Raw genomic sequence first — 26,827 nt, 5'->3', positions numbered from 1 at the left:
TTAAAAATATAACTTTACCTATATTATAATATCACATCTGAAAAAGAATATTGGAAAAGGGATGGGACTAAATTGTTCAAGTTGAAGCAATGGCGACAGCAAAGCTGCAATCAGCCAAATGCTGTAACTGTGATACAAATTCTGAGATCACACACTGGCGACTCAATAGACTGAATGGTCTCCTTCTGTGTTGCAACATTCTACATTGAAAATCAGGAATATCAATTTAGGCTTTATCCCTTTGAGATTACAAACAATGGGAACATTTAACTTCATAACTTTGGTCATTCTTTTCTTTAAAAATAAATCAGATAGGTTTAAATCAAAAACCAAAATAGTTTGCCATCCTTTATCTGTTTCTGATTTTTCAATCTATTTACTGGTCTGTGGACTTCACAATTACATTTCCACTTCATTTCCTTGACTTAAACGGTTACTAACATCTAAATTAGACAAATGTGTTAAAAAGGACAAACAGCAGCTTGTCCATCAAGCTTGCTTCATCCTCGTGAGATGTAACACCTGCACAATATTAGCCCTATCAATCCTCCCCTCTCATCCCTCTCTGTCGTCAATTTCCCAGATAGGCAAAGAGAAATTCTTAGGCTAATTTAAGGAAAAAAACAGAAGAATTTCCTCATCAACTCCAGACTGCAATCCAGCCCCAAACGCCAGCGAGACTGAGCATCAGTTCTGATGACACGTGTGCCTTCTATATGAATAGATGGTAGCTGCTCGAAAAAACCATCCAACCTCTTTTTGAGTTTTATGAAAATTAGTGATAATGCAGTGTTTTCTTACCCCGTAGGATGCTGCATTATGGAGGGGAATAAGACCCCCTTTGTCTTGTGCATTGACATCTGCACCATGCTCCAGAAGATAATCAGCAACTTCAAGATTATTATAGCCAGCTGTCAAATACAAACAGATTAATTAAAAATGCTACAGTATACACATTTTCCAGCTATTTTTCAGATCTTTAGTACGTGTGTTAAGTTTTGCAGAATTAGCTATTTCAGGAACTTCCTGATCATTCCCTGACAATCAAACCTCAATTTCCTGATCAGGGGCGCATCTGTGGTCAAGGTGGATGACATATGAATGCATAAGTATCAACATACTCTGAAGAGATCACTTCTTGGCCTTTTGGCTAAGATGAGCGTGAGGTCAAGTGTAAGGATCTGGTATGTCTCTCTTGTGGGGACCATGAATTGGATTCAATTTGAATTGGTTTTTGGAGCAGCAAGGGAGCTGGATTAGGGGTTTGCCCGTCCACACTCTTGAGCTCTGGCTTTGTAACTCTGATAAAAAAACATACACTGAAGAGGCAAATTCATTAAATGTCTATTCTTACAGGTTGTTTAGGGGCTGTGAAAATGAGAGTTAGTCAGAGCAGCTGAATCAGATTTTAGTACATGATTACCACCATGGCTGTTTCAACATCACTTTATGAAATCACCACCTCAAATCCACTGAAAAAGAATGATTTTATTTTCCTTAAACCATTTGTTGTTAAATATTTTATTCTAGAAAGAAAAGGATTTTCATTCATATACTGCCTTTCACAGCAAGGCACCCCAAGGGCTTTATAAACCTTGAAGAGTGGTTACTATTGTAGGGAAACATGGCCATCAATCTTCACGCAACAAGGTCCTTGAAGATTTCTTCCTTCCCCTGCAGTGTTATCTTTAATGTCATGTTCTGAACCTCTATAACCTGGTACTGCTGCGTTTTCCCTTTTCCTTTCCCTGCGTCCGATTACAATTCAACAATATGACATACAAGTGGCCAAAAATTGGATGCTATGTAGAATTATACCATGCTGAAAAGAGGCCAGTCAGAGCACCATACCGGTTCTGGATCTTTGGTAGAGCTATCTAATTAATCCCTCTCGCCTGCTCTTTACCCGTAGACTTGTGTTTACCCCTTCATACATTTATCCAGTTTTCTTTTGAATGTACCCTTTCACCACCATTTCAGACAGTGCATTCCAAATCAAATTGCTGCGTAAAAAAAGTTCCATGGCACCCATCTGGTTCTGAATAACCATCCTTGCACAGTAGTGCATGATTGATCAAACTTCGAACAGCACCGCGATTGATTTAGTACGTTAAATGGGAGAAATAACTGATGTGAATGTTGGCGAACAATTGGAAAACGTGAAGAATAAGTTTTACTATGAAAACAGAATGTGGGAACAATCAAAATAAGAATGCTGAACTGGATTAATGCCACTTTGAATGAGAAATGGATGAATTTAGATCAAATTAATTAAACAAGGGCGGCACGGTAGCTCAGTGGTTAGCACTGCTGCTTCATGCAGCCGAGGACCCGGGTTCAATCCCGGCCCCGGGTCACCGTCCGTGGGGGAGTTTGAACATTCTCCCTATGTCTTTTTAAAAATTTTTTAGAGTACCCAATTCATTTTTTCCAATTAAGGGGCAATTTAGCGTGACCAATCCACCGAGCTTGCATATTTTTGGGTTGTGGGGGCGAAACCCACACAAACACAGGGAGAATGTGCAAACTCCACACAGACAGTGACCCAGAGCCGGGATCGAACCTGGGACTTCGGCGCTGTGAGACCGCAGTGTTAACCCACTGCGCCACAGTGCTGCCCTATATTCTCCCCATGACTGCGTGGCTCTCACCCCCACAACCCAAAAGGCAGGATAAGTGAATTGGCCACATTGAATTGCTCCTTAATGGAAAAAAAAAGAATTGGATACTCTTAACAATTAAACAAAAGGTTAGCAAAAAGAATGGATCAGCAATGGAACATTTAGGCAAGGTCTTACCCGCAAGATGAAGTGGTGTTGAGTTTCTTCCTTGAGTATCTCTGCAATTTATGTTCTCTGGGGTACACAACTTCTGTACCCTCGCGAGGCAGCCTTTCTTGGCAGCATCAAGCAGAGCAGCATCTCCTCTTAGTAAGTCCTGAATATCTGTGTCCCCTTCTTTCACAAGATCCAGAGGTGTGTTCCCATCTCTGTTCTTCTTCGTCGGATCAGCTCCATGCTGAGAAAAATTAAAGTGATCTTAATAACATATTTAGATGAGCTTCCTTTTATATACAGACCCATTGTTAACACTTAGCAACAGCAGCAGACCATTCAACCCTTCAGCCTTTGAACATTCAATTAGATTAGGGGTTATTTGTAAATTAACTTTGAGTCAACCGAACTATAATAGCTTTTTGAAGGAGAGTTTTCCTGATTTTCACTACCCTTTATGTGTAGAACTACTTCCAAACATCAACCCAGGCGGCCTAACTCATTCACACCACACAGTGCCAGGCAATGACCATCTCCAACATGAGAGAATCTAATCATCTCCCCATGACATTTAATGGCATTACTATAGCTGAATTCCCCGCTATCAAAATCCTGGGGCTTACCATTGAACAGAAACTGGACTGGACTAGCCATATAAATACTGTGGTTACAAAAGCAGGTCAGAGGCTGAAATTTCTGAAGCGAGTACCTCACCTCCTGGACTCCCCAAAGCCTGTCCACCATCTACAAGTTATAAATCAGGAGTGTGATGGAATACTGTCCACTTTCATGGATGAATGCAGCTCCAAAACACACAAGAAGCTTGACACTATCCAGGACAAAGCAGCCTGCTTGGTTTGCATCCCATCCACCACATAAACATTCACTTCCTACACAGTGACGCACAGTGGCAGCAGTGTGTACTATATACAAGATGCATTGCAGCAACTCACCAAGGCTCTTTTAACAGCACCTTCTAAATCCACAACCTCGATCACATAGAAGAGCAGCAGATGCATGCGAACACCACAGCCTGCAAGTTTTCCTCCAAGTCGCACACAACCTTGACTTGGAACCATATTGTCATTTCTTCAATGTTGCTAGATCAGAGCACTATGGAGTATCTTCACCAGGCGAACCGCAGCAGTTCAAGAAAGCAGCTAACGACCACCTTCTAAAGGGCAATTAGGACGTGCAATAAATGCTAGCCTGGCCAGCAATGCCAAGATGAAAGGATAAAAGATTGTGAGGTTATGCCCTTTGTTCCACACTTGCCAACTAGAGGAAATAGCTTCTCTTTATCTACCCTTTTAACTCCGTGGCTCATCTTAATCTTCTACATTCAAGTGACTACAAGACTCCTCCATGCGACCTGTTCTTATAATTTAGTTCTTCTAGCCCCAGTATCATTCTTATGAATATTTAATACACTGCCTCCAAGGTCAATATATTCTTCCCGAGTTTTAATGCCCAGAACCAAATGCAGAAGTTCTAACCATTGCTTTGTACAGCTGTAACATAACTTTTACTCCTTTGCATTCAGCCCTCTAAGAGTAATTGTTGCAGTAAACAAGACCCTAAACTCCAAAGTCTGATGCAGAGAATATTAATTTAAGTTGACCTTAAATTTCAAATACAGACCACTAATCTGAAATCCGTTCTTTGTATTGAGTGCGTATGATCTATAGTAATATCTCGATAAAAGTTCCCTTTATTATTTTTAACCTGCAAGTCAAAACTTTGATTTTTGGTGTTACAGGTCTGTATAAAATTCTAGACATGGATAAACAGACAAATGATAGGAATGTTGAGAGGGAATGGAAAGTGTGCTAAATTCTATCAGATCCCCTTAAATGCATCTTATGAAGAGGTCAAATAAAAATTACCACGCCTATATAAAAGTCTTTCAGATTGAAATCCACATACCTTTAACAGCAGTTTACAAATCTCATATTTGCCTTTGGCTGCTGCTTCATGCAGAGGTGTGAACTTCCATAGGTCAGCCACATTTACTGAGGCACCATGTCTCACCAGCAGCTCTGCTACTTCATAATGTCCATACGAGCAAGCATTGTGCAAGGGCACTAAACCCCTGGAAGATGAAGAGTTTAAATTTAATCATTACTGCATTCGCACAAATTAAGGTATTTGATAAGGTGCCACATCAAAGGTTACATAAAATAAGAGCACATGTTGTAGGGGGTAACATATCAACATGGATAAAGGGCTAACAGGAAGTAGGGAGTAGGGATAAATTGGTCTTTCTTGTGTTGGCAAACTATAACTAATGGAGTGGCACAGGGATCAGTGTTGGGACCTGAACTATTTAGTTTGTACTGTTTTGGTCTCCTTATTTGAAAAAAGATCCAACTACATTTGAAACAATACAGGGAAGGTTCACTTGATTCATTCCTAGGATGAAGGGCTTATTTGATGAAGAAAGGTTGAACAGGCTTACCATGTACTCACTAGAGTGCAGGAGAATGAGAGGTGATCTTATTGAAACATAAGATCCCGAGGAGATATAATAGGGTAGATGTTTTCTCTTGTGGGGAGACTAGAACGAGGGAACACCGTTTAAAAATAAGAGATGAGGGAACTTCTTTTCCTCTATGTTAGTCTGTGGAATTCTCTTCCACAATGGAGTTGAGACCACAATCAGACCAGCCATGATCTTATCGAATGGCAGAACATGGATAGGATGTGTATAGAGGGATACGGCACTAGGAAGCGCTGAGGGTTTTGGGGAAGGCTGGGGAAGGATGGCATCATGACCGGTACAGGCTTTTCTGAACTCAATAATTGACAGTTGCACTCAGAATTAATCGTACTTTCAAAACTTGCTTATAGCCCTAGGCGACCTCCGATAACAAAATAGGAAATGTTATTGCCAATTTACTCCTCTTCATCTCCAAAAGCATGATTGCCTGCTGGCGTTGTTAGCACCATGAGAGTATTTCAGGCATTGTGATGATGGGGGGGGGGGGGGTAATCATAGGCGGACCAGAACGTGTCCTCATCTGAATTCAACACAGGCGTATTTAAAGGAGGGAAACAGTAACAACAAGGAACCCTGTTCAATTTCCCCTTGCCAATTCATGGGTGTAAAGGTCAAGTGCATCACAAATGTCAATATCTTGGCTGAAATAATTCAGTCATCAGGGAGGGAAAGGAATTTCAGGTCTGACTGACCTGTATGGCTCACCTCAGCTACTCACCTGTAAACTTGTTGGGGCTTTGGGGAAGGCTGGCTTCAGGATTCTCTTTTAACTTACTTCACTAATTCTGTCCCAAGTACATGCAAATGGCTTGATGCTGTGAGGCTCAATATGTATGTCAATTCATTAAATTATGCCGTTGACAAATGTGCGGCTTAAAATCTATGTCTAGTCCTTTGCTCTTATTTCAGCAATGCTTATATCCAACCAAATAAAATGATTATTCCCAGCTGTTTATTCAAATTAATTTAAAATATGGAACATTAAATTGAGCCTAACATCAATTTTGCACCCCCCCCCCCCCGTACTTTCATGTGGTCAGCTTCCATGTAGCGATTTTCCTTGGACAAAATCGGAAATGGCGACAACAAACATTGAATTTCTTCAAAGTGCTAAGAAAGCAGTTTAATTTTAAATACATAAATACCAATTCTTGATAGAATTCAATGAAAAAATGAAAATCGCTTATTGTCACAATTAGGCTTCAAATGAAGTTACTGTGAAAAGCCCCCAGTCGCCACATTCCGGCGCCTATTCGGGGAGGCTGGTACAGTAATTGAATCGTGCTGCTGGCCTGCCTTGGCTTGCTTTAAAAGCCAGCTATTTAGCCCAGTGTGCTAAACCAGCCCCTGGATAATTATTGTAGACTTGATCCACATTAGGCTTACTTAATAGGTAGTTTAACTGCAGTGATAAGACAGACCAGGGGCTGGGGTGCTAGGGCAGGGCAAGCAGTGTAAGGAGTAAGGCTCCCTTTTATAGCTTTCTATTTAGCAACAACACTTAATACATATCAAATCTGCTTTTCTCCTTCCTCTTAAAAAAAATGTTTTTGTAAGGAGAAACAGGCCGCATCCCAAAGTGTACACAGACATACCCCTTGTCTTTGGCATGCACATCAGCTCCATGATGAAGCAGGTACTCAACAACAGCCACTCGATTGTAACCTGCTGCAAAATGTAGTGGGGTGGAGTGCCGTCCTTCCAGGTCTCTGCAGTTCACATTCTGGGTTGTACACAATTGCTTTAAAATAAAATTATAGCCTCATCAGCAAACATTATTGGATTTTTGCTTTGTTTTTTTGCAACAAGCTCATTAAAGTAAAACTAGATTCACATAATGAGTAGCTTTACTTTCATTTAGTCTGGTTTAGTGTAAGTAAATTCCAAAGATTACAAGCCAGCAATCCAAAAAATTGGAACACCATATTTTTATTTATTGTTCGATCTACTCTATCCATAAATCTGAACAATAAATAAAGAAGATTTTCTATGGGGAAGAACATGCCGTTTACATTAATATTTAATTCTTGAATGGTAATGAGAAGAGAAAGCTTTGTGAGTTGACTGAGCAAGTTACCCGAGTTTTGCTGCAACCAAAACAGAACTTTAAGTCCTCAAGCTGCTGGCTTTAAATTTCATTCTTTCCTTGCCCAAATTAACTTAAGTAACACCTTCATCCACAAGGCATTTGGCCCCCAAAAGTTGTGATATTTGTAGATAAACTTACTATTTACACATGTTTGCAATATTTGATTTTAATTACTGACAACTGTAAACCACTTTGGTCAAAATTCACTGCCTAGAGCCTTGACATCAGTAGATACTCATGGAAGCAATTTAAAATTATGTACTATTGATGTCAAATTACTAATGACAACCTGCATTTATGTAGCATCTTTAACATTTCAGAGGGAAATGCACAAAAACTGCCAGATAAGGAGATATTATGACAGAGGATCAAAGACTTGGTCAGATTGGTTGTAAGCAGTATTAAGTGAAAAGAGGTAGAGAGGTGTAGGGTGGGAATTCTGGAGCTTCGGACATAGACAGCTGAAGGCCTGCAAGCAATAGTGATGTGAAGGGAATTGGGGATGCAGAAGTGGTCAGAATTGGAGGAAGTGGTCTCTTTCTCTGACTCAGGTGCACTTAAGACGCAAGGCCCCGGGGGCGCTCTGCACTGGAATGTCGAGCAACACAGGCTGGGGAAAAGTTTAAATTATGAAATTGGGCACAGAGTGACAATCCACCATTCCAAGGATGTTCAGGCCCTATATTTCCACTTAAGGTTACGAAGCAACAACAATCTTATTAATGAGGAATATTGCTAGTAATCCCGTACCTCCATTCATGCTGTTATCATTGGAATCAAACCCAGCAAATATACCTCAGACCAGGAGCAGAGAGAAACCATTTGACACTAGCTAGAGGAGATTGAAAATACTTCCCTTTAAAAAAGTGATCTTATAACTTGGGAAAACTGAAGAAAAACACAGAAACTTCATGAATCCTTTTCTACTAAAAATTACATTAAAATTAAACACCTTCACAGTTTCCAAGTCTCCAGCCTTTGCAGCCTCCAAAAGTCGATAATCAACATCTGAATTGTGTAAGGGGACATTCTCTAAATGAAAACAAAGAAAGGGTTAGGATCCGTGATCACCGTCAGTGCCAAAATAAGACATTACTGTGAGCAGCTTGCTCGATTTCCCTTGTTATTTTGCTTCTTCTTAATTGGGAAAGTTATTTTACAACATATTTTACAAAAATATTTATCCAGTGGGTCTCGTCATAACTTCAGGATATGTCAAAATGCAATTACTGTTATTTGTGATGGCAAATTGTGGCCAAAGCAAGTTCCAACAAACTGAAATATATGACAAATCTCAATTCTGTATTGTGCTGTTGGTTCAGAGAAGAATACTGTTTTGAATGTTTCCTTGCTTTCCTCCGAACAGAGCAAGGCGATTTTATTTTGTACAGAACTTCATATCCTTCAACAATGAACTCCCATTACATCCAGCAACATTTTAGTTCAGTTTCAAAGTGATTGAATTATCAATTTGACCACTCCTGCTTTGAACATTATATTCTGCTACTTACCTGATTTAGATTTTTCAGACTATTTTTTTAAAATTATCCCAACATCATCTGTAATTGCACACACTGGCTGTCATTGAAGACTGAAGAGACAGTTTCAGAACCAGAAAGAAATCTACCTTGTTAAATGATCTTATTTTTAATATTAAAGTGGTTTATTCTTCCCCACAGCTACTTGGATTGCTGAAAGGCATAAGATCATCATCTGGAGCAGAGGTACAAAATTCAGTCAGGCTCCTGTGTTATACGCCTGCTCCTAATTAGCGCTATCAAATTCAGTAAAGTTCCTGAGGTATACCTGTGATCCATTATACACAATAGACTAAAGTAAAATTCAATCAAGTGACCAAGTGTTTTTTGATGCAACATTACAATTTACAAGCTGTGAAGAACTTGCATTCGGTCAACAACTCTTCCTATCTGCATGCAAAATTACTTTGAGCGAGTAAAACCTTTTCCCATTCAGTAGAACAATGCTTAAAACCACAGAAGTATAACCTAATGTGATCTGCATACTGTATTCAACTTACCATTGAGTATCTGCTGGACAGACTCATTCCCCATTTGTGCAGCTGTAAACCCTTGAAGGGACAGAATGGAAGGGTCGCTGCCGTAACTCAACAAGAGACGACATGTCTGTAGGTGACCACCATGTGCTGCTCTGTGTAAAGCTGCTTGCCCAAGAGTATCCAAAGCATTGATCTATGGAAAAGAGGACATTGGTCATGGCAGAAGATTTCATGTTTCCACCTTTAATAACATATCAGAAGTTTCACCACAACACAGGAACCCTCTTCTTGTTGAATAATACAGGTGTTTATTATTTTACAATAAAACAAAACTGAACAGCACCAAAATCATTACAGTATCAAAGTGCACAAAACTGTCTGATTTGTCACTTATCGAAGTTTCTATAAAATATGTACAACAGTAGACACATGGCACATCACATTGCTTTCACTCCCAGTCCGGAGTTGGGATACTAGAATTGAAGTCCGTGTCTCTGGGTTAGGAAGGGATATGCAAAATAAAATAGCAGTTGGGATTCTTTATTTTGAGGTGGAGGTTGGACTGGCTCAACTATGATATTCCATTCAATCCAATTCTCTGCCAACATTCACTGCCCAGCTAACATGTGAAGAAAGGTTATTTGGGGGAGGTATCAGGTGACCACCGCTTCTTGGTACAGTCATACCCCAGAAGGAGACACCATCAACAACAAAAGGGCTCAGAAAACATAGTGAATAGCTGGACAAATCTTCCCAAATGCTTAGTAGGTAAATGTGCCATATACGATATTGAGTCATATCAGTTACTAAAGTCACAGATCAGATGCCCTTGCTGAAAGGGCAAGGTCACGAGCTGAGCGGAGCAGTGGAAAAGGGTAAGGCTGAAAGCGAAGCAGTAGAAAAGGATGAGGGCAAGAAAAAAAGAACATAATATGCTGCTTTAATTATTGCTCTAGGTTAAGTCAGCAAAACAGTTTTTGAAGAAATCAGCTCATGCTCCTAATTCAGTACTACAAGTACACGAGCATGGGTGGGCAAAAGCAGGATTGGCTGTCATGCCATTATTTGAATAAGCCATTACTGGGTGTTTAAAATATTTAGTATCTGAGCAAACATCAAGTGGCTGTCATTTATACCCCAACATCTGTTACTGCTTTAGCAACAATGCAGAAGGGCGAAGATACATTTAGCTAAGGGGGTATAAAAGTGATTTCTTCACACTGAAGAGTTTTAATTTACTTACGAGTTTTACAAGTGACAGGATATGCATTCAAAATCAATAATTTTTTTCATAAGACTGCATCGACATTGTGGTCTTGGAAACCTGGCTGACAGGCGATTACACCTTCCATCAAAATGAAGACTCCCCAAGCTGGCTGCATCTTCAATCACCCATCCTGCTCAGACTACTGTGATGGTGAAACGGCTCATATCATCAAATAATGTGCCCCCAACATTATCATCCCCTTCTTTGAACATCTTACCTTTATGCACTCCTTTCACCTAAAATGCTCATTCTTAATTGTCCGGCCAAATACCATGCCAAGTATTCTCCCTTCATATAAACTTTCCAACCCATTTTCATGGTCACGCCCTCAACCTTGCCATCCCACATGGCCTCTCTACTCCCATTGTCAAAACCAGATAAGGCTTTCTCTGATCACTTAATTGCACTGCTCTCAATTCATATTCCCCTTCCTTCTGTGCTCGTCTCTGGAAAGACTCTACCTAAGTAATTTACAACAGCACTGTCTAGCCATTAGCCCTTCATTCACCATGACATTATTGCAGCTACTGAACTGCTAATTCACAACCTCGCCTGCACCTTTGTGGGCCTTGCCCCCATGAAAACCATTGCTCTTTTTCTCTGATTTCCACTGGTTCTCATTTCCACTCTCCTGGGGTGCTTACTTGAACGAATACAGCCAACAGTGATTTAGCTATTCATCATTAAATCTACCTAGACGACATGAAGCATTAACTAATCAGTCCTGCTGTCTTCTGGCAAAACTACTCACTGTTTCTGAATGCAAAAGTAATCCGCAGCATCTATTCTCCAATACAATCTTCTTAAACCCTTCACCACTGCCAATTTCACCTTATCATCAACAGAAAATGCGAGGTGCTCACGGAATAAGTTTGAGGCCATCTATTTGGCTTTCCTTTCAGCTCCCACCCCTTCCCTTAGCCTCAAGCCATATTTTCCCAAATGATTCGCCCCGCCCGGCTACAAATTTGCATCTTCTCGTAGTTTCTCGATTGCCACCTCCACCATGTCCTCTCCAAGCTTATCCTATCCATCAGATCCATCTTCAACTAAACCAGTCACTATCCAATTTCTCTTCCATGCCTTGTTAGGTGATCTCTTCTGGTGCTGTCTCACTCCCCCATTCAATCAGCCATCATCATTCTTCTACTTGAAATAACAAGCCGTGACCCATTTTCTTTCCCCTCTCATGTGCTTACCTGGCATTTCTCTCAACTATCCAATGTGATTGCAAGGTCCACATATTCTCCTAAATTTCCCATTGGGTTTACCAGTACCTATCTTAATTTTGATGGCCCTTGCCCACAAATAGAAACATCCCGGATTGAATTATTTTGTGGGTCAGCGGCGTTTGGGTGCACAAATGGCGAAAGGTTATTGCCCAAAGGTTAGGTGGGGTTACGGGGACAGGAGCGAGGGATTGGGCCTACGTAGGCTGACTATCAGAGCTAGGGCCAGTGCAGACTCGGTGGGCCGAATGGCCTCCTTCTGCACTGTAGGGATTCTATGATTCTATGTAACAATTAGACACTGTATTTTAAAGTAGATGTGTTTTTAATGCAGTGATCCATCGTAGAGATCTATTCTGCACAGGCAAATTGACGCTTACATTGACCATGATTCAGCATTTTGTCACATGTATTCCAGTACTTTTCCAATGGAGAAAGTACCATTATGTTTGAAAAATGCAAAACAGTGTCATTTGCTGTTATGTTCTTGTTTTCTGATTTAATTGGACTGAGAAAATGGTGTAATTTCTCCTCCAACACATATTTGCAAACACCCTGCTTTGAAATGGAAATGTGTTCTGTCAATGGAACTGACAGCTGTTCCATTATGAATTAAAAACATTCAGATCCTGTCTTTCCTTGAAAGAAATACAGGTGGCATAGCCTTGCTGCATTTACAAGACAAGGAGCACTTAAAAGTTGAAGCAGGACTCGGTGGGGCAGGTGTTTTTGCCTCATTCTCGCCCAATAGCCAGGGCATAGCAATATTAGTCAATAAAAATGCTCCTTTTAAAGTCGAGAACTGTGTGAAGGGGGGGGGGGGGGTAAATATATATGATTGTTAATGGACTTTTAGATGGAGAATCTGTTTCAATAATGAACGTGTACCAAATCATTTCCCTGAATTTGTTACTAAAGTCTTCATAGACTTTACTGAATGGGCGTTGGCTAACTCCTTTGTTTGATGGGGACGTCAATTGTCACCTTAACCCCTTGGTCGACAAACTCCGAGTGATCAAAAATCCTCCCACCCAACAGCTCTAGCTTCAGTTTGTGAGGAAGTTGGGTATTGGGTATAAATAATTCACTTTTTTCTCTGCTATTTCTTCATGTCGTGTGCGATCCTGCACCTCGCGGCCTCCTGCTCTATAGGCAGTATTGTGATCGCTGACCATGTTCCTGTTTTTCTAGAGCTTTTAATTGATGGTCTTTCCCCCCTCGATCTACGTCATGGTAATTTGACGTGTCTTTGTCAGGGACAAATCCTTTACCATGTACTTTAAGGAGGAATTTGTTTATTCAGTAAATTCCCTCTGATGTAAGCCCCTCCATCCTGTGGGAAACATGCAAGGCTTATTCCTGGGGGCGAGTGATTTCATATGCGGCTAATAAAAGGCAAAAAATGCTGGTGCGGCAGCATCGCTTGGAAGTAAAACTGACCAAGGCAGAGAGGGAGTATGGTAGGAATTCTAATCGCTGTAATTGTTGAGGGAGATTAACGCAGTTTGTACAACGTTGGACTCCTTGCTGATTCAGCGGGCTGAGAGGGGTTATGAGTTTGTGAAACAAAATTTAAGTTTGGAACAAACCAAGTAGATATCTGGCCTTTTCGACTAGGAAGAGTGCTGACTCCAGGGCTAACCCTTCAGTGCTAGATCCCATAGTTAATAGAATAATTAATGCAGATGATGTCAACAAAGGGTTTTTATAGAATCATAGAATTTACAGTGCGAGGTCATTCGGCCCTTCGAGTCTGCACCAGCCCTTGGAAAGAGCACCCTACTTAAGCCCACGCCTCCACCCTATCCCCGTAACACAGTACCCCACCTACCCTTTTTGGACACGAAGGGCAATTTAGCATGGCCAATCCACCTAACCTACACATCCAGAGCACCCGGAGGAAACCCATGCCGACATGGGAAGAAAGTGTAAACTCTACAGACAGTCACCCGAAGCCGGAATTGAACCCGGTTCCCTGGCGCTGTGAGAAGCAGTGCTAATCATTGTGCTGCCCAAATGCCAAGTTATACAAAACAGGCCAGTCTGGGGATGCACTGACACTTTTGGATGCTTCTTCCTTTCCCTTAAGCTCCCAACAATCTCTGAAGACCAAAGGCTGGGCCTGAATGCTCTTATCTCTGAAAAGAAAGTGGTTTTGGCCATGAGGGACTTTCAACCTGATATGGCCACAGGGCTTGATTGTTTTGGATGTGAATAATACAAGAAATTTAAAGACTTGCTAATGGATCTGCTGATTGTATAGTTACTCATTTGAAACAGGTCTACTACATCAGATGCTCCAAGGAGCGAATAATCCTTTGAATTTGAAGGCAGGCAAGAATCCAGAAGAGAGGGCATCCTATTGGCCAATCTTGCTTCTGCATGTAGATTTGAAACTGTTGTTTAAAGTGTTGGCACAGTGCTTGGAGGGAATTCTCCCGCTGATTATCCAGGGTGATCAGATTGAGTTTATTAAAGGCCGAAATCCTTGTAACAATGTCAGATTATTGAATGTTATTCAGGTCTTTCAAAACAGGGGTTAGATGGGTTAGTGATTTCCCTAGACACAGAGAAAGTTGTTGACCGGGATGAATGGAATTATTTGTTTGCTGCAGAAATTTGGATTGGGAGAGAAGCACATTAAGTGGATACATGTACTTTATCAAGGTCCTCTGGCAGCAGTGCTTACGAACTGTTGTAGATCTGAGAATTTTAGTCTCCAGCAAGGGACTAGACAGGGGTGCCCCTTATCCCTGTTATTGTTGCAAATAGCTATTTGAGCCTCTGACGGCTAACAATTAGACAGGATCCTTTAATTTCTGGGCTACATCGTGGAGGGAAGAAGCATTAGATCACACTTTACGGGGACGACATATTGCTGTTTGTATCTAAGCCAGACGTTTCCGTTCCTGTATTGTGGTTATCCCCTTCTTTAAGCATTTGTATGAGACTCTAACAAAAATATTAAAAATAGTTCATCATTTTGAAGATCTCTATTAGATCGTCCTGGAGTTTCTTATTTTCTAGAGAAAAGGTGTCACAGTATGTTCTTTAGATTGTTCTAATAGTTAGAAGCTCTCAGTTGTGGTATAATTCTTGGATATTATTTTTTGCACCTTCTAATGTGCGTCTATGCCATCTTCATACTGGTCTTCTGTAAAATCATCAGAAACCATAATGTCAAGTCAACATGCACACTGACAGCATCCGGTTCTACCTCACCACCACCTTCCTCAACCCTTAACTGGTTGATTTGTAACAAAACTTGACCCACATCCAGTACTACACAAGTTCAAATGTCCTTCAACTGAAAACTGGGAAGTCCAAAGCCATTGTTTTCATCCCCACCAAACAAATTCCATTCCACAGCCACTGTCTTCATCCCTCTCCTTGGTCAGTTAAGCTGAACCATAACCTGCAACCTTGGTGTCATATTGGACCCTAGAATTAGCAGCTGTCCATAAATTCATTCCATCATCAAGACTGCCATTTCTATCAACATCATCATCTATCTCCAAATCCACCACCCTTTAAGTGCTCGCCAAATCCTTGTCCATGCCTTTCTTAGCTCTAGATTAGACCATCTTAAATCCTTCCATCCAACCCACCGTCCACCCTCCATAAACCTGTCAAAAACCCTGCTGCCTGCATCCTAACTCTCACTAAGTTCTGTTTGCCGAATTATATTTGGTTTTGGTCCAGCCATGATTCATGTTTCAAATTCTAATTCTTGTTTTTCAAATCCCCTCCCACAGCCTTACCCATCCCCAGCTCTGCAACCTCCTCCAGCATTATAACCTTCCAAGATCTCTGTGCTCCTTCAATTCTGGTCTCTTGTGCATCCTCGATTTTAATCTCTCACCATGTTCAGCTATGCCTTCAGTTGCCTAGGTCTTAAACTCTGGAATTCCTTCCCTAAACCTCTCTGCCCTATCTCTCCTCCATGAAGACACCCCTCAAAACCAACACCTGTGACCAATCTTCTGTTTTACCATATTATGTAGATCAGTGTCAAATTTTGGTTAATAACATTCCTGTGAAGTGCCTCAGAATATTTTACTGTGTTAGAGGCACTATCTAAATGCAAGATGCAAATGGGGAGGAAGGAGAGGCAGAGATGCACTGCTCTATTTGGGTGGATGCTTTGAAGAAAAACACATACCTTAGCTCCATGCTTGTGAAGAACCTCAACAACATCATTGTGTGCTCTCTCTGAAGCCACATGTAGGGGTGTAAGAAAACTGCAAAAAATTTAACAAATGACAAAACTTTAAATTATTACATTTGATCCACTCAATAGATGCATACTTGCATCATAAAGGAAGTGTAACAATACTTAACATATATTCCCTGAAGCTTTTTAGGGATTGTGTATACATTTTAATACCTTGAGAAAGATGCTACTTCAAGTTACTGGGGTCATTTTATGCTGCAACTACGTAAAAGGCAATAATAGGTTAAGGTACAGCTTGTTTCTCAAATGGAAATTTACCAAGTTAATCCCCTTATGACACAGTGAATGTATTTAGTTAGAATAAATATCACCATTATTTACCTGAGGCTTACAACCAGTTACCTCACATGGTCAACTTATGGATCAGTCTAATAACCAGTTACATTCCAAGGTCAGTCTTAAGGGTCACAGATTTATAATTAGATCCTTTACATAGCGACCCTCAAGGGTTTTCCCGTTCGCTTTCAAGTTATGAAATCTGAAATAGTCACAGGCATCTAATAAAGGTTTTACAGCCTAACTTGAAAATAACAACTTCTGATTAACAAAAAACACTTACTCTTTATTTTTTTCATTGACATTTGCTCCTTTTCGCAAAAGCAGTTCCGTTACCTGCTTGCGCTTGGGGTGTTGCGAAGCCACAGCACAATGCTGAGAAAGAAATTCAGATATTAAGTTCCAGACACTGTTGAATTCAACTAATATAGACAATGTGAGCTGTCTTCATTCCATTAGGCACATCTATTGATTTAGTGTGTTGTAATAAGGGTATTTCTACTTTCTGCTGTGCTTGTGTGGGCTGCCAACTTGGGAAGCCTGAGCAGCTCCTCAAAGGAACTAGACACTGATGATAATAATAATAGCTTATTGTCACAAGTAGGCTTCAATGAAGTTTCTGTGAAAAGGCCCTAGTCGCCACATTCCGGCTCCTGTTCGGGGAGGCTGGTACAGGAATTGAACTCGCGCTGCTGGCATTGTTCTGCATTACAAGCCAGCTGTTTAGCCCAGGGTGAAAAAATGACAGCACAAACAACCTTGATTCAAAGGAGTGGATGACCTAACTAGATGGTTAAAACTAATTTAATTGATTTTAAACACATTCAGTAAATTAGTTAGGGTTTCTTTCTTTCCTCATTACGACAACTAAGGTTTGAGAAAGGACATTTTAAAATGGTATACGAGCTGGGGGGGGGGGGGGGGGGGGGGGGGAGAGAAGAGAGGTGGGGGTGGTATTAAGTAACTAACTCTTTGAGACCTCAAGTATGATGAGCTGAACTGTGAACCCTTTACTGCAAAAATGGAAGCTTTTGTGTGCAATCATGCATATTTCTTTTCTAAATGGAAAGAAAACACCAAAACCAGTTTTATGATTATAAATAAGCATAGGAGTTCAGATCTTTACCAGTGGAGTTTCATGGGTCTGCGGATGCTTGAAATTTATTATCTCTAAAGCAAGACTCTTTTTCACTTTTGTCAAATCTGCTTCCTTGGCAGCTTGCAGTAATGAATGTCCTTTAAATTCATCTGTTTAAAAGAAAAGGCAGCTTTCAGTATTAATTTTCCATGATTTTCTCAGCTGAAAACTATTAGGTTATTCTTTTTTAAATTCATTTTAAGAATACGCAGCACATACGCAGTACAGGGAAGAATGATAAATTTCTGTAGGACTAGACAGCCATGTAAAATTTCTGATAGCATGGATTAGAGTTCCCCCTGCTAGAAATTAATCCATCTATCCAAAGACAAGAGACAACAATAGGGTGTTTAAATAATATTTTGTCCAGGTTTTGGAACTATAGTACAAGTATAGCGTAAATGGAAATCGTCCTTGTAACTAGAAAAAGTTGAGAATCTATTAAGGACTTATAAATTGAGAGTAACAAAAACTGAAGCAAATCAGGTATATGCCATTTTTGATTTAAAATATCAAATACGTTCAGATAAAATATTCTCAAAGACAATAAACATCATTCAGTAAAAGTTGTGCGTGGGTTGTGTGCAGCCTTGATTACAATATCTGAATCTGTTTGTTTTATATTAATGTCTTGGCTGAGCGAGATTTATCTTTATAAATAGTTTAAAAAATGGTATGATTGGATTATCAAACATTGCAGCTATGATCTCAGGAGTAGGGAAATGTTTAGGTGGAAAATAATTTAAATAATAGCTTAGATGCTCAGTGAGGCAAATTTTCAAATGCATATGGAAACTCAAATAATAGGCAAGCAGGGATTGTGCTCTCAAATTTTCCATCTCTTTCTTGGTGAGATACTGCACTTTGTAATTCTTTCCCCCTTCTTTCATCTCACTTCCACCTAACCCACGAGGGCAAAGGCACATAAGGCTGCTTTATGCCCCTGTCCATTTACTACGATGACAAATCCAATCCTTCCATTATCGCCCCATCAGTTAACTCTCAATCGTCAGCAAAGTGATGGAAGGTGTCACAACAATGCCATTGGCACTTTCTCAGCAACAAACTGCTCCCCCCATACATCCTGCTCATGGGTGCTCAGTTTAGGTTTCACCAGGTCCACTTGGCTTCAGGTCATTACGGCCTTGGTCCAAACATGGACAAAAGAGCTGAACTCTACAGGTCAGGTGAGAGAAACTGCACTTGACATCAAGACAGCACTTGACCAAAGGTGACATCACGGAGACCTAGTAAAATTGAAGTCCATGAGAATTGGGGAAAACTCTGCACTGGATGTAGTCATACCTAGCACAAAGGAAGATAATTGTGGTTAGAGTTCAATCATCTAGGTTCCAGGACATCACTGCAGGAGTTCCTCAGGGTAATTTCATAGGCCCAACCATCTTCATCTGCTTCTCATTAACCTTACCTCTACCACAAAGTCAGAAACGAGAATGTTTGCTAATAATTAGAGTGTACAGTAACATTTGCGATGCCAGAGACTGAAGCAGTCTATGCCTCTATGCAGCAGGACCTGGACAACACTTAGCTGAATCCTCAATATCATGGGGAGGGTTACCCGTGATCAGAAACTTAACTAGACCAGCAATATAAATACTGCTTCATAACTTCTGTGGCGTGGCAATCACAATGGGGAGGGTCAGGTGGTCAGTGAGGGTAGTTAGGGAGGGGTGGTCAGTGGGTGGTGGTGGGGAGTCAGCCAGTGAGGATAATCGAGGTCGAGGGTGGCCAGTCGGAAGGGTAGTTAGGGGATGGGGGTCCAGTGCTATAGTCACCCAGGAGCTAGAAGCAGTTTTAATTCTTCTCATCTTTCTTGGGTAACTATTCCAGACACTTGGAACCATCTGAAGACTGCAATTTAAATTGGAGTATCCGATGGTCCCCAGTGCAGGGCAATTGCCCAATGGAAGTTTGAACTTCCCGGGTAATTGCCTTGCAATCCTTATATGGGGACCTTTCAGCACTCCATCCACCACCTTAAATGTCCACGCACTCCGCCTTCGGCACACATTGGCAGCAGCTTACCTAGGCGCCTTTAACACTTGCAACCCATCTAGGTCGACAAAGACAGCAGATTCACGGGAACACTAGTTGCAACAGCCCCACAAAACCACACACCACCCTGACAGAATTATATTGTAATTTCTTCACTGTTGTTAGTTCAAAAGCCTGGAACTACCTCCCCATCAACAGTGGATGTATCTACACCAGATGAACTACCTTGGTTCAAGAGGCAGCGCATGACCATCCTCGTGAGGGAAATTAGGGAATAGCACCAAAACTGGCCTCTCAAGCAACGCTTACATCCCATAAATAATATGAAAAGAAATGGAGAACTTTTTAAAAATGGACTTTCTGCCGAACCAAAAAAAATGGCTGAGAGTTGGCCAGGAGTTACATTCACAAAGTAATCCTTGTTTCAGCTTCTGGGATCTCTCAGCACATTGCACGGTCCCCTTGAAATCACAAGAGACCAGGAAACTCGCACATCATAACTTGTCATGCCTACAGAGCTGCCAACAGACTTGTATCACACCTGAGACTGCTCAGACCCATTTCAAGGGAGCGCCAGAGGGGTGTCATCTACACCTGATAAGCTCACCTTGCTGGTGGAGTCAGCTGTGATAATGGTTTCCCAACACCAGACCCTCAATATGGATGGTAATGAATTGCACATTATCAGTCCTGAAATCAATACCAGCCCTAGACACCCCTTTTAAAGTCATTGCGCAGAAAGTCACATGACTCATTATAATTTTCAATTCCCATACCCTTTGAGAACTGAGAGATCCTCAGACTGCTGTTTTAACATTAATTGTACAGGATTCCTGCAACCTGGCTGAGTAATCATTTGGTTACCACCTTTCAATTCTACAACATCTGCTTTATTTTAAAAGTCTCTGATTAATGTCTGCCATGTGGTCCAAGCATAGATAATGCACCTTGCTACCGCATTATTCATTCCAAGGATTTACATATCTCCAACCAGAAACTCATCAGAACTGAACCCTGCCAGAAAAGAGACTTTGCGGACTCTGGAAATCACATGAACTAATATTCATTTCTGTAGGTTCTTGTACTGTAAAACTCCTTTTTTTATTCCCTTTTTACTGCGTGTGTGTTAGGAGTGGGAAGTTGCGGACACTCCTCACCTGGGTTATTTTTTAAAATGTGAAATAAACCAACCTGAGTTAATCAAAACACAAGTTGGCCGCGTTAAGAGGAAATAGTTACAGTTTGCCTGTCCCTCTCCTCTCTGTTAAAAATAGACAGTAAAAGAACTAGAATTTTAAATGCTGCAACTAGTTTAATATTCAAGAATGTTCACTGCAGTAAGATCTCTGTACAGTCCTGATACTTACAGGCAAGCCTCTCTTTTAACTCTGGAGTCGGAGCCATATCCATGGCACTCTTACCATGGCAGTTAACTAGCGTGGGGTCCGCACCATGGCTTAATAGAAGTGAACAGACTTCCACTCTGTTTTTAGATGCAGCTTCATGCAGTGGTGTGAACTGCCAGAGATCCATAGCATTTACACAGGCTCCATGCTAAAAGAAAAAGCACCATTCTAATAAGATTTACAACCCATCACTAATGTAATTAATACACCATCGAACAGAGTTCTTTTGTTTGGTATCTTAGCAAAACCCAAGGTAATAAAACATTTAAAAAAACATTAATTTAAAAAAAAAAAGAGTACCCAATTATTTATTTATTTTCCCAATTAAGGGACAATCTAGCGTGGCCAATCCATCTACCCTGCACATCTTTGGGTTGTGGGGGAGAGACCCACGCAGACGCGGGGAGAATGTGCAAACTCACACGTACAGTGACCCGGGGCCGGGATCAAACCTGTGTCCTCAGCGCCGTGAGAGACCAGTGCTAACCACTATGCCACCGTGCTGCCCCCCCAAGGCAATAAAATGATCTAGTGTTGCTGTTCCCATAATTTACAAAACTCAGTAATGTGATACTAGTTGCCACTGATTCAGTTTAATCACCAAACTTTTAAAGTGTCTAATATTACGGACTATCGCAAACAGCTTTTCCATTAAAACAAGGGCAAATTCAGCTGCATCTTAAAACAGAAAATACACCAACTTTTCTTTAGCTAGGAGATCCCAGAACTGTATAATATTAATAATCGCTTATTGTCACAAGTACGCTTCACTGCAGTTACTGTGAAAAGCCTCTAGTCGCCACATTCCGGCGCCTGTTCGGGAAGGCTGGAACAGAAATTGAACCCACTCTGCTGGTCTTGTTCTGCATTACAAGCCAGCTGTCTTAGCCCACTGTGCTAAACCAGCCCCTACATGATGAAGAAAAAGCAGGTGCACCTATTTGACTGCTCACGAAATTAAACAAAAGCACAATATGAAGTTCTAAATCACATGCAACTTTATATTTATGATTGGAAGTCTATAAATGAATGTGGCTATTCTTACCTTAAGCAGCAGTTCAGTGACCTCGTAATGGCCATATGAACAAGCATTATGAAGAGGAACAAGTCCACTAAGGAGAGAAAGCAGAGGTCAGTGTAATGATTTTACATATTAAAAGATACAAACTAATGCACATTAACTAAAAGCAATCTTTTTGTACAGTTAGCTTATTCATTTCTTCAATTAGCCACAGGAATTCAATTCAATCACTAAGCCCCCATCTAACTTTCTCCTTATCCCTCTTCTACTGAGGCAGAAGCTTGAGTGCTGATAATCCTCTGGTATCTTACCCATGAGGGTCACAGTTTATGTGAACCATGGGCAGTCAAAGCTGGCAGGCTAGCCAACCATCTTGGACAGCAAATGCATCAAATTGCAGCCAAATCTAGTTTAACATTTTCCCCACATATTTATACACATTCAAAACTAACAAAAATACAATGCAATCAAGAATTGGTATTCTTTCCCTGGCTAAGGAAGTTAAGGCAAACTATACCATTCCAATTTTTGTGTTCAGATGTTTACAGGCAAACGAAAGAGTGGCAAAAGCCTCAAAATAGTATATGACAAAAGGCTGGCGGAGGACAAGAACAAAACTAAAGATTTTTACAAATATTTTAAGAGAAGGTGGCTTAGTATAATGCGTGTTCCTAATGAAGGATGCAGGTGATATTGTAATTGAATATCAGGAAATTACACAATTATAAATAGCCACTTAGTCTTTGCAATAGAGGATCAGGATAAAATAGCAAAGGTGTAAGGACAAATAAGGTAACAAACTTACTGATTGCAATACAAGCAAAAACACGGTTAAGAATAACGATATACAAATTTGCAGAATCTGATTGCATCCACTCAGTATTAAAAATTGATTTTGAGGAAATTGCTGATGCATTAGTCATGATCTTCTGTAACTCACTTGGTTTAGGAATTATCCCAATGGATTGAAAAATGAAACAGTCGCTCCATTACTTAGGGAAGGGCAAGAAAGATAAACCAGGAAAATATAGGCCTATTAGTCAAATATCAGTTGTGGGCAAGCTCCTAATATCTGTTTATTAGGGATAAAGTGAGCATTTGGACAAATACGAGCTTGGAGCGACAGGATGGATTTGGAGCAGTTAGAAAATATATGAGCTCAGAGGGTCAGCATAGATTTGTAAAGAAGTTATGTCTAACTAATCTGGTCGAATTTATTGAGATAAATAAAGAGGTAGATAAGGGGGTGTCTAGGGAAGTTACTTATAGGAACCTTCAGAAAACATTCAACATGGTTCCACATAAGAGGCCGCAAGACCAAATAATGTTTTATCAATACATAATGATCAAGAGGGTAAGGTCAATTAGAGACCAGAAAGGTAATTTGTGCATTGACTCAGAGAATGTGAACATGGGCAGCACGGTAGCATGGTGGTTAGCACAATTGCTTCACAGCTCCAGGGTCCCAGGTTCGATTCCGGCTTGGGTCACTGTCTGTGCGGAGTCTGCACATCCTCCCCGTGTGTGCGTGGGTTTCCTCCGGGTGCTCCGGTTTCCTCCCACAGTCCAAAGATGTGCAGGTTAGGTGGATTGGCCGTGATAAATTGCCCTTTGTGTCCAAAATTGCCCTTAGTGTTGGGTGGGGTTACTGGGTTATGGGGATAGGGTGGAGGTGTTGACCTTGGGTGGGGTGCTCTTTCCAAGAGCTGGTGCAGACTCGATGGGCCGAATGGCCTCCTTCTGCACTGTAAATTCTATGGTTCTCAATGAAAACAATGCATCTGGCTTCACAAAACAGGAAACAGGACGCTGACACTGCAATTAAGAAGAAATGGGTGTATTGGATGACATAAGTACAATGAGGAGGAAATATTAAAAGAGACTAGAAGTCAATGTACATTAAAAAGGACAGAGTGAACAAGGCCTGATACATGACGCGATATGGCCCACAGAGCTTTGATCGAGTTGCGGTTTACGAAGGGTGGAGGATGAGAGGCTGACCAAAGGTACATAGAGGGGATGGTTGAGCCCACTGTGAGTGTGATGTTCAGCAGCAGTTTGGTTGAGGTTGGTGCAGCTGGAAACAGGTGATCTTTGCACTGAAAAGGATATCATAAAATTATAGGATGATTACAATGCAGTAATTCATGCCAATGCCACCCCTCTGCAAGAATAACAGTGAGTCCCACTCCCATGTTTTTTCCATGTAGCCATGACTTTTTTTGTCTCTTCAGATAATTTCCAATTTAAAAACCATGATTGAATCTCCCTTCACAGTACAGATCCTAACCACATGCTACGTAAGAAATGTTTACCTCGTGTCACCTTAAATCAGTGTCCTCAGGTCTTCAGCCCTTCTGCCAATGGAATCGGTTTCTTTCTATCTAGTCTGTCTATGCTCATTTGAACATCTCTATTAAATCTCCTCTGAGCCTTCTCTTTGCGAAGAACATTTTCAGCTTCTCCAATCTGTCCACATAACCGAAGACTCTTATCCCTGGAATCATTCTCATGAATATTTTCGGTGCTTGTGCTGATGCCTTCACATCCCACCTGAGGTGTTGCATCCAGAATTGGACACAATGCTCCAGTTGAGCCTGAACCAGTGCCATGTAAAGGTTTACCATAACTTCCTTGCTTTTATACTCTATGCCCTTATTTATAAAACCCTGGATTCCCATTGCCTTAACTATTTTCACAACCTGTCCTGCCATCTTCATCGATTTGTGCACATATGCCCCAAGGTCCCATTGCTCCTGTACTCTTTTTTATAATCATATCCTTTATTTCTATATTGCTTCTCCTTGTTCTTCCTACCAAAGTTCATCACTACCCTCCTCATAGTTCACAGTAAATCCAAGTTTTGTGTCATTTGCAAAGTTTGAAATTGTGCCCTGCACATCCAAGGGTAAATCATTAATATAGATCAAGAAAAGCAGTGGTCCTTTTCGGAACTCTAGGAAGCCCCTTTTGTCTGAAAAAACAATTGTTCACCATGACTGTTTCCTGTCGCTCTGCCAATTTTGTATCCATCTGCTGCTGTCCTTTGAACTTCAAATTTGCTGACAAACTTGTTATGCAACATTTTATCAAAGGCCTTTGGAAGACCACAACAGCAACCATATTACCCTTATTAACCCTCTGTTACCATAAAAACTTTAAGTTAGCTGAACTTGACTTGTTTTAATAAATCAGACAAATCGGATTTTCCTTGAATGAATCCACATTTTCCCAGATGACTGTTACTTCAGTCTTAGTTTTAAACCAGCAAGGTTATAGTGACTGGCCTGTAACTGCTTACACTTCTTTTGAACATTTGCAAATCTCTAGTCCTCTTGCCACTATGCCTATATCAAAAGAGGATTGGAACATTATTGACAGCACCTCTGCAATTTCTACCAATAGGTCCCTCAGCATCCACAAATGCATCTTATTCGGTGACTTTATCAGTTCATCCACCCATTCAAATACTACCAATTTATAGCCCATCCAGTTCTCAACTATTTCCTCTTTTACTAGGACTTTGACAGCATCTTCTTAGTGAAAGACAGGTGAAAAATACCTGAGTCATATCCTCTGCCTCCATGCATAAATTCCCTTTTTGGTCTATCGGGTTTATCCCTTCTTTTATTATTTATATGCCTACAGAAAATGTTTGAATTCCCTTTCATTTTAGCTGCCAGTCTCTTCTCTCACTGCTTCTCATCACTTTTTTCATGTCTCCTCTGAGCCTGAGCTTTTCACATTCAGCCTTGTTCACACTTGTGTTAATAACCTGACACCGTTTCACCTTTCCCACTGATGGGAATGCACCTCAACTATACTCAAACCATCTTCCTCTTCCACTTCTCTCTGGGATAGAGAATGCCAAAGACTAACGATCCACTGAGATACAAATCTTTTGTAAATTTCTCCATTTTAATTGCTCTGTACTTGTTGAACCTCTCAAATTTCCTTCCACATTTGTTCCTCCGAATCTTTCCCACTAGTCAGCTGTCTATAGAATACTCCTGGTACTATAATGGCATCTCCATTGTTTCTTAGATCCAACCAAATAGATTCTGATGTCGGTCTGTCTGTCTGTCTCTCTCCAGCACTGTAACATTATCTTTAATACTACTAAACTTCCTCCCCTTCCCCATATTTTTCTGAATATCTTGTAGGCAGGAACCCACTGAGAACATAGAACAGCACAGAACAGGCCCTTCGGCCCTCGAGTAAAGAACCTACCTTGGACATCCCTCCTATATCTCCCACCCTGAACCTTATAGATATGCCCCCTTGTAACAGCTACATCCACCCGAGGATATAGTCTCTGAACGCTCACTCTATCTATCCCCCTCATCATCTTATAAACCTCTATTAAGTCGCCTCTCATCCTCCTCTGCTCCAAAGAGAAAAGCCCTAGCTCCCTCAACCTTTCCCCATAAGACCTAAACTCCAAACCAGGCAGCATCCTGGTAAATCTCCTTTGCACCCTTTCCAATGCTTCCACATCCTTCCTATAGTGAGGTGACCAGAACTGTACACAATACTCCAAATGTGGTCTCACCAGGGTCATGTACAGTTGCAGCATAACCCCACGGCTCTTAAACTCAAGCCCCCTGTTTATAAACGCTAACACACTATAGGCCTTCTTCACGGCTCTGTCCACTTGAGTGGCAACCTTCAGATATCTATGGACATAAACCCCAAGATCTCTCTGTTCCTCCACATTCCTCAGAACCCTACCATTGACTCTGTAATCCGCATTAAAATTTTTCCTACCAAAATGAATCACCTCGCACTTATCATGGTTAAACTCCATCTGCTATTTTTCGGCCCAGCTCTGCATCCTATCAATGTCTCTTTGCAGCCTGC

At 40.9% G+C, this 26,827-nt stretch overlaps 1 protein-coding gene across 2 annotated transcripts in view; it reads right to left on the bottom strand.

Moving 5' to 3' along the window:
- The window catches only part of LOC140406182 (poly [ADP-ribose] polymerase tankyrase-1), a 200,893-nt gene that overhangs the window by 36,623 nt on the left and 137,443 nt on the right, over nt 1–26,827 (bottom strand). For both annotated transcript variants that reach the window (XM_072494321.1, XM_072494322.1), the window contains 11 exons: nt 21,992–22,058; nt 20,908–21,094; nt 17,513–17,634; nt 16,670–16,761; nt 16,039–16,117; nt 9,402–9,573; nt 8,316–8,395; nt 6,870–7,015; nt 4,701–4,866; nt 2,799–3,018; nt 802–911 (listed from right to left, as the gene is read on the bottom strand). In XM_072494321.1, the coding sequence (XP_072350422.1) occupies nt 802–911; nt 2,799–3,018; nt 4,701–4,866; nt 6,870–7,015; nt 8,316–8,395; nt 9,402–9,573; nt 16,039–16,117; nt 16,670–16,761; nt 17,513–17,634; nt 20,908–21,094; nt 21,992–22,058 (1,441 nt within the window). The remainder of the gene's footprint in view (nt 1–801; nt 912–2,798; nt 3,019–4,700; nt 4,867–6,869; nt 7,016–8,315; nt 8,396–9,401; nt 9,574–16,038; nt 16,118–16,669; nt 16,762–17,512; nt 17,635–20,907; nt 21,095–21,991; nt 22,059–26,827) is intronic.

The sequence above is a fragment of the Scyliorhinus torazame genome, unplaced genomic scaffold, assembly GCF_047496885.1.
Source record: "Scyliorhinus torazame isolate Kashiwa2021f unplaced genomic scaffold, sScyTor2.1 scaffold_339, whole genome shotgun sequence".
NCBI lineage: Eukaryota > Metazoa > Chordata > Chondrichthyes > Carcharhiniformes > Scyliorhinidae > Scyliorhinus > Scyliorhinus torazame.
This window is presented reverse-complemented; position numbering and strand designations above follow the sequence as displayed.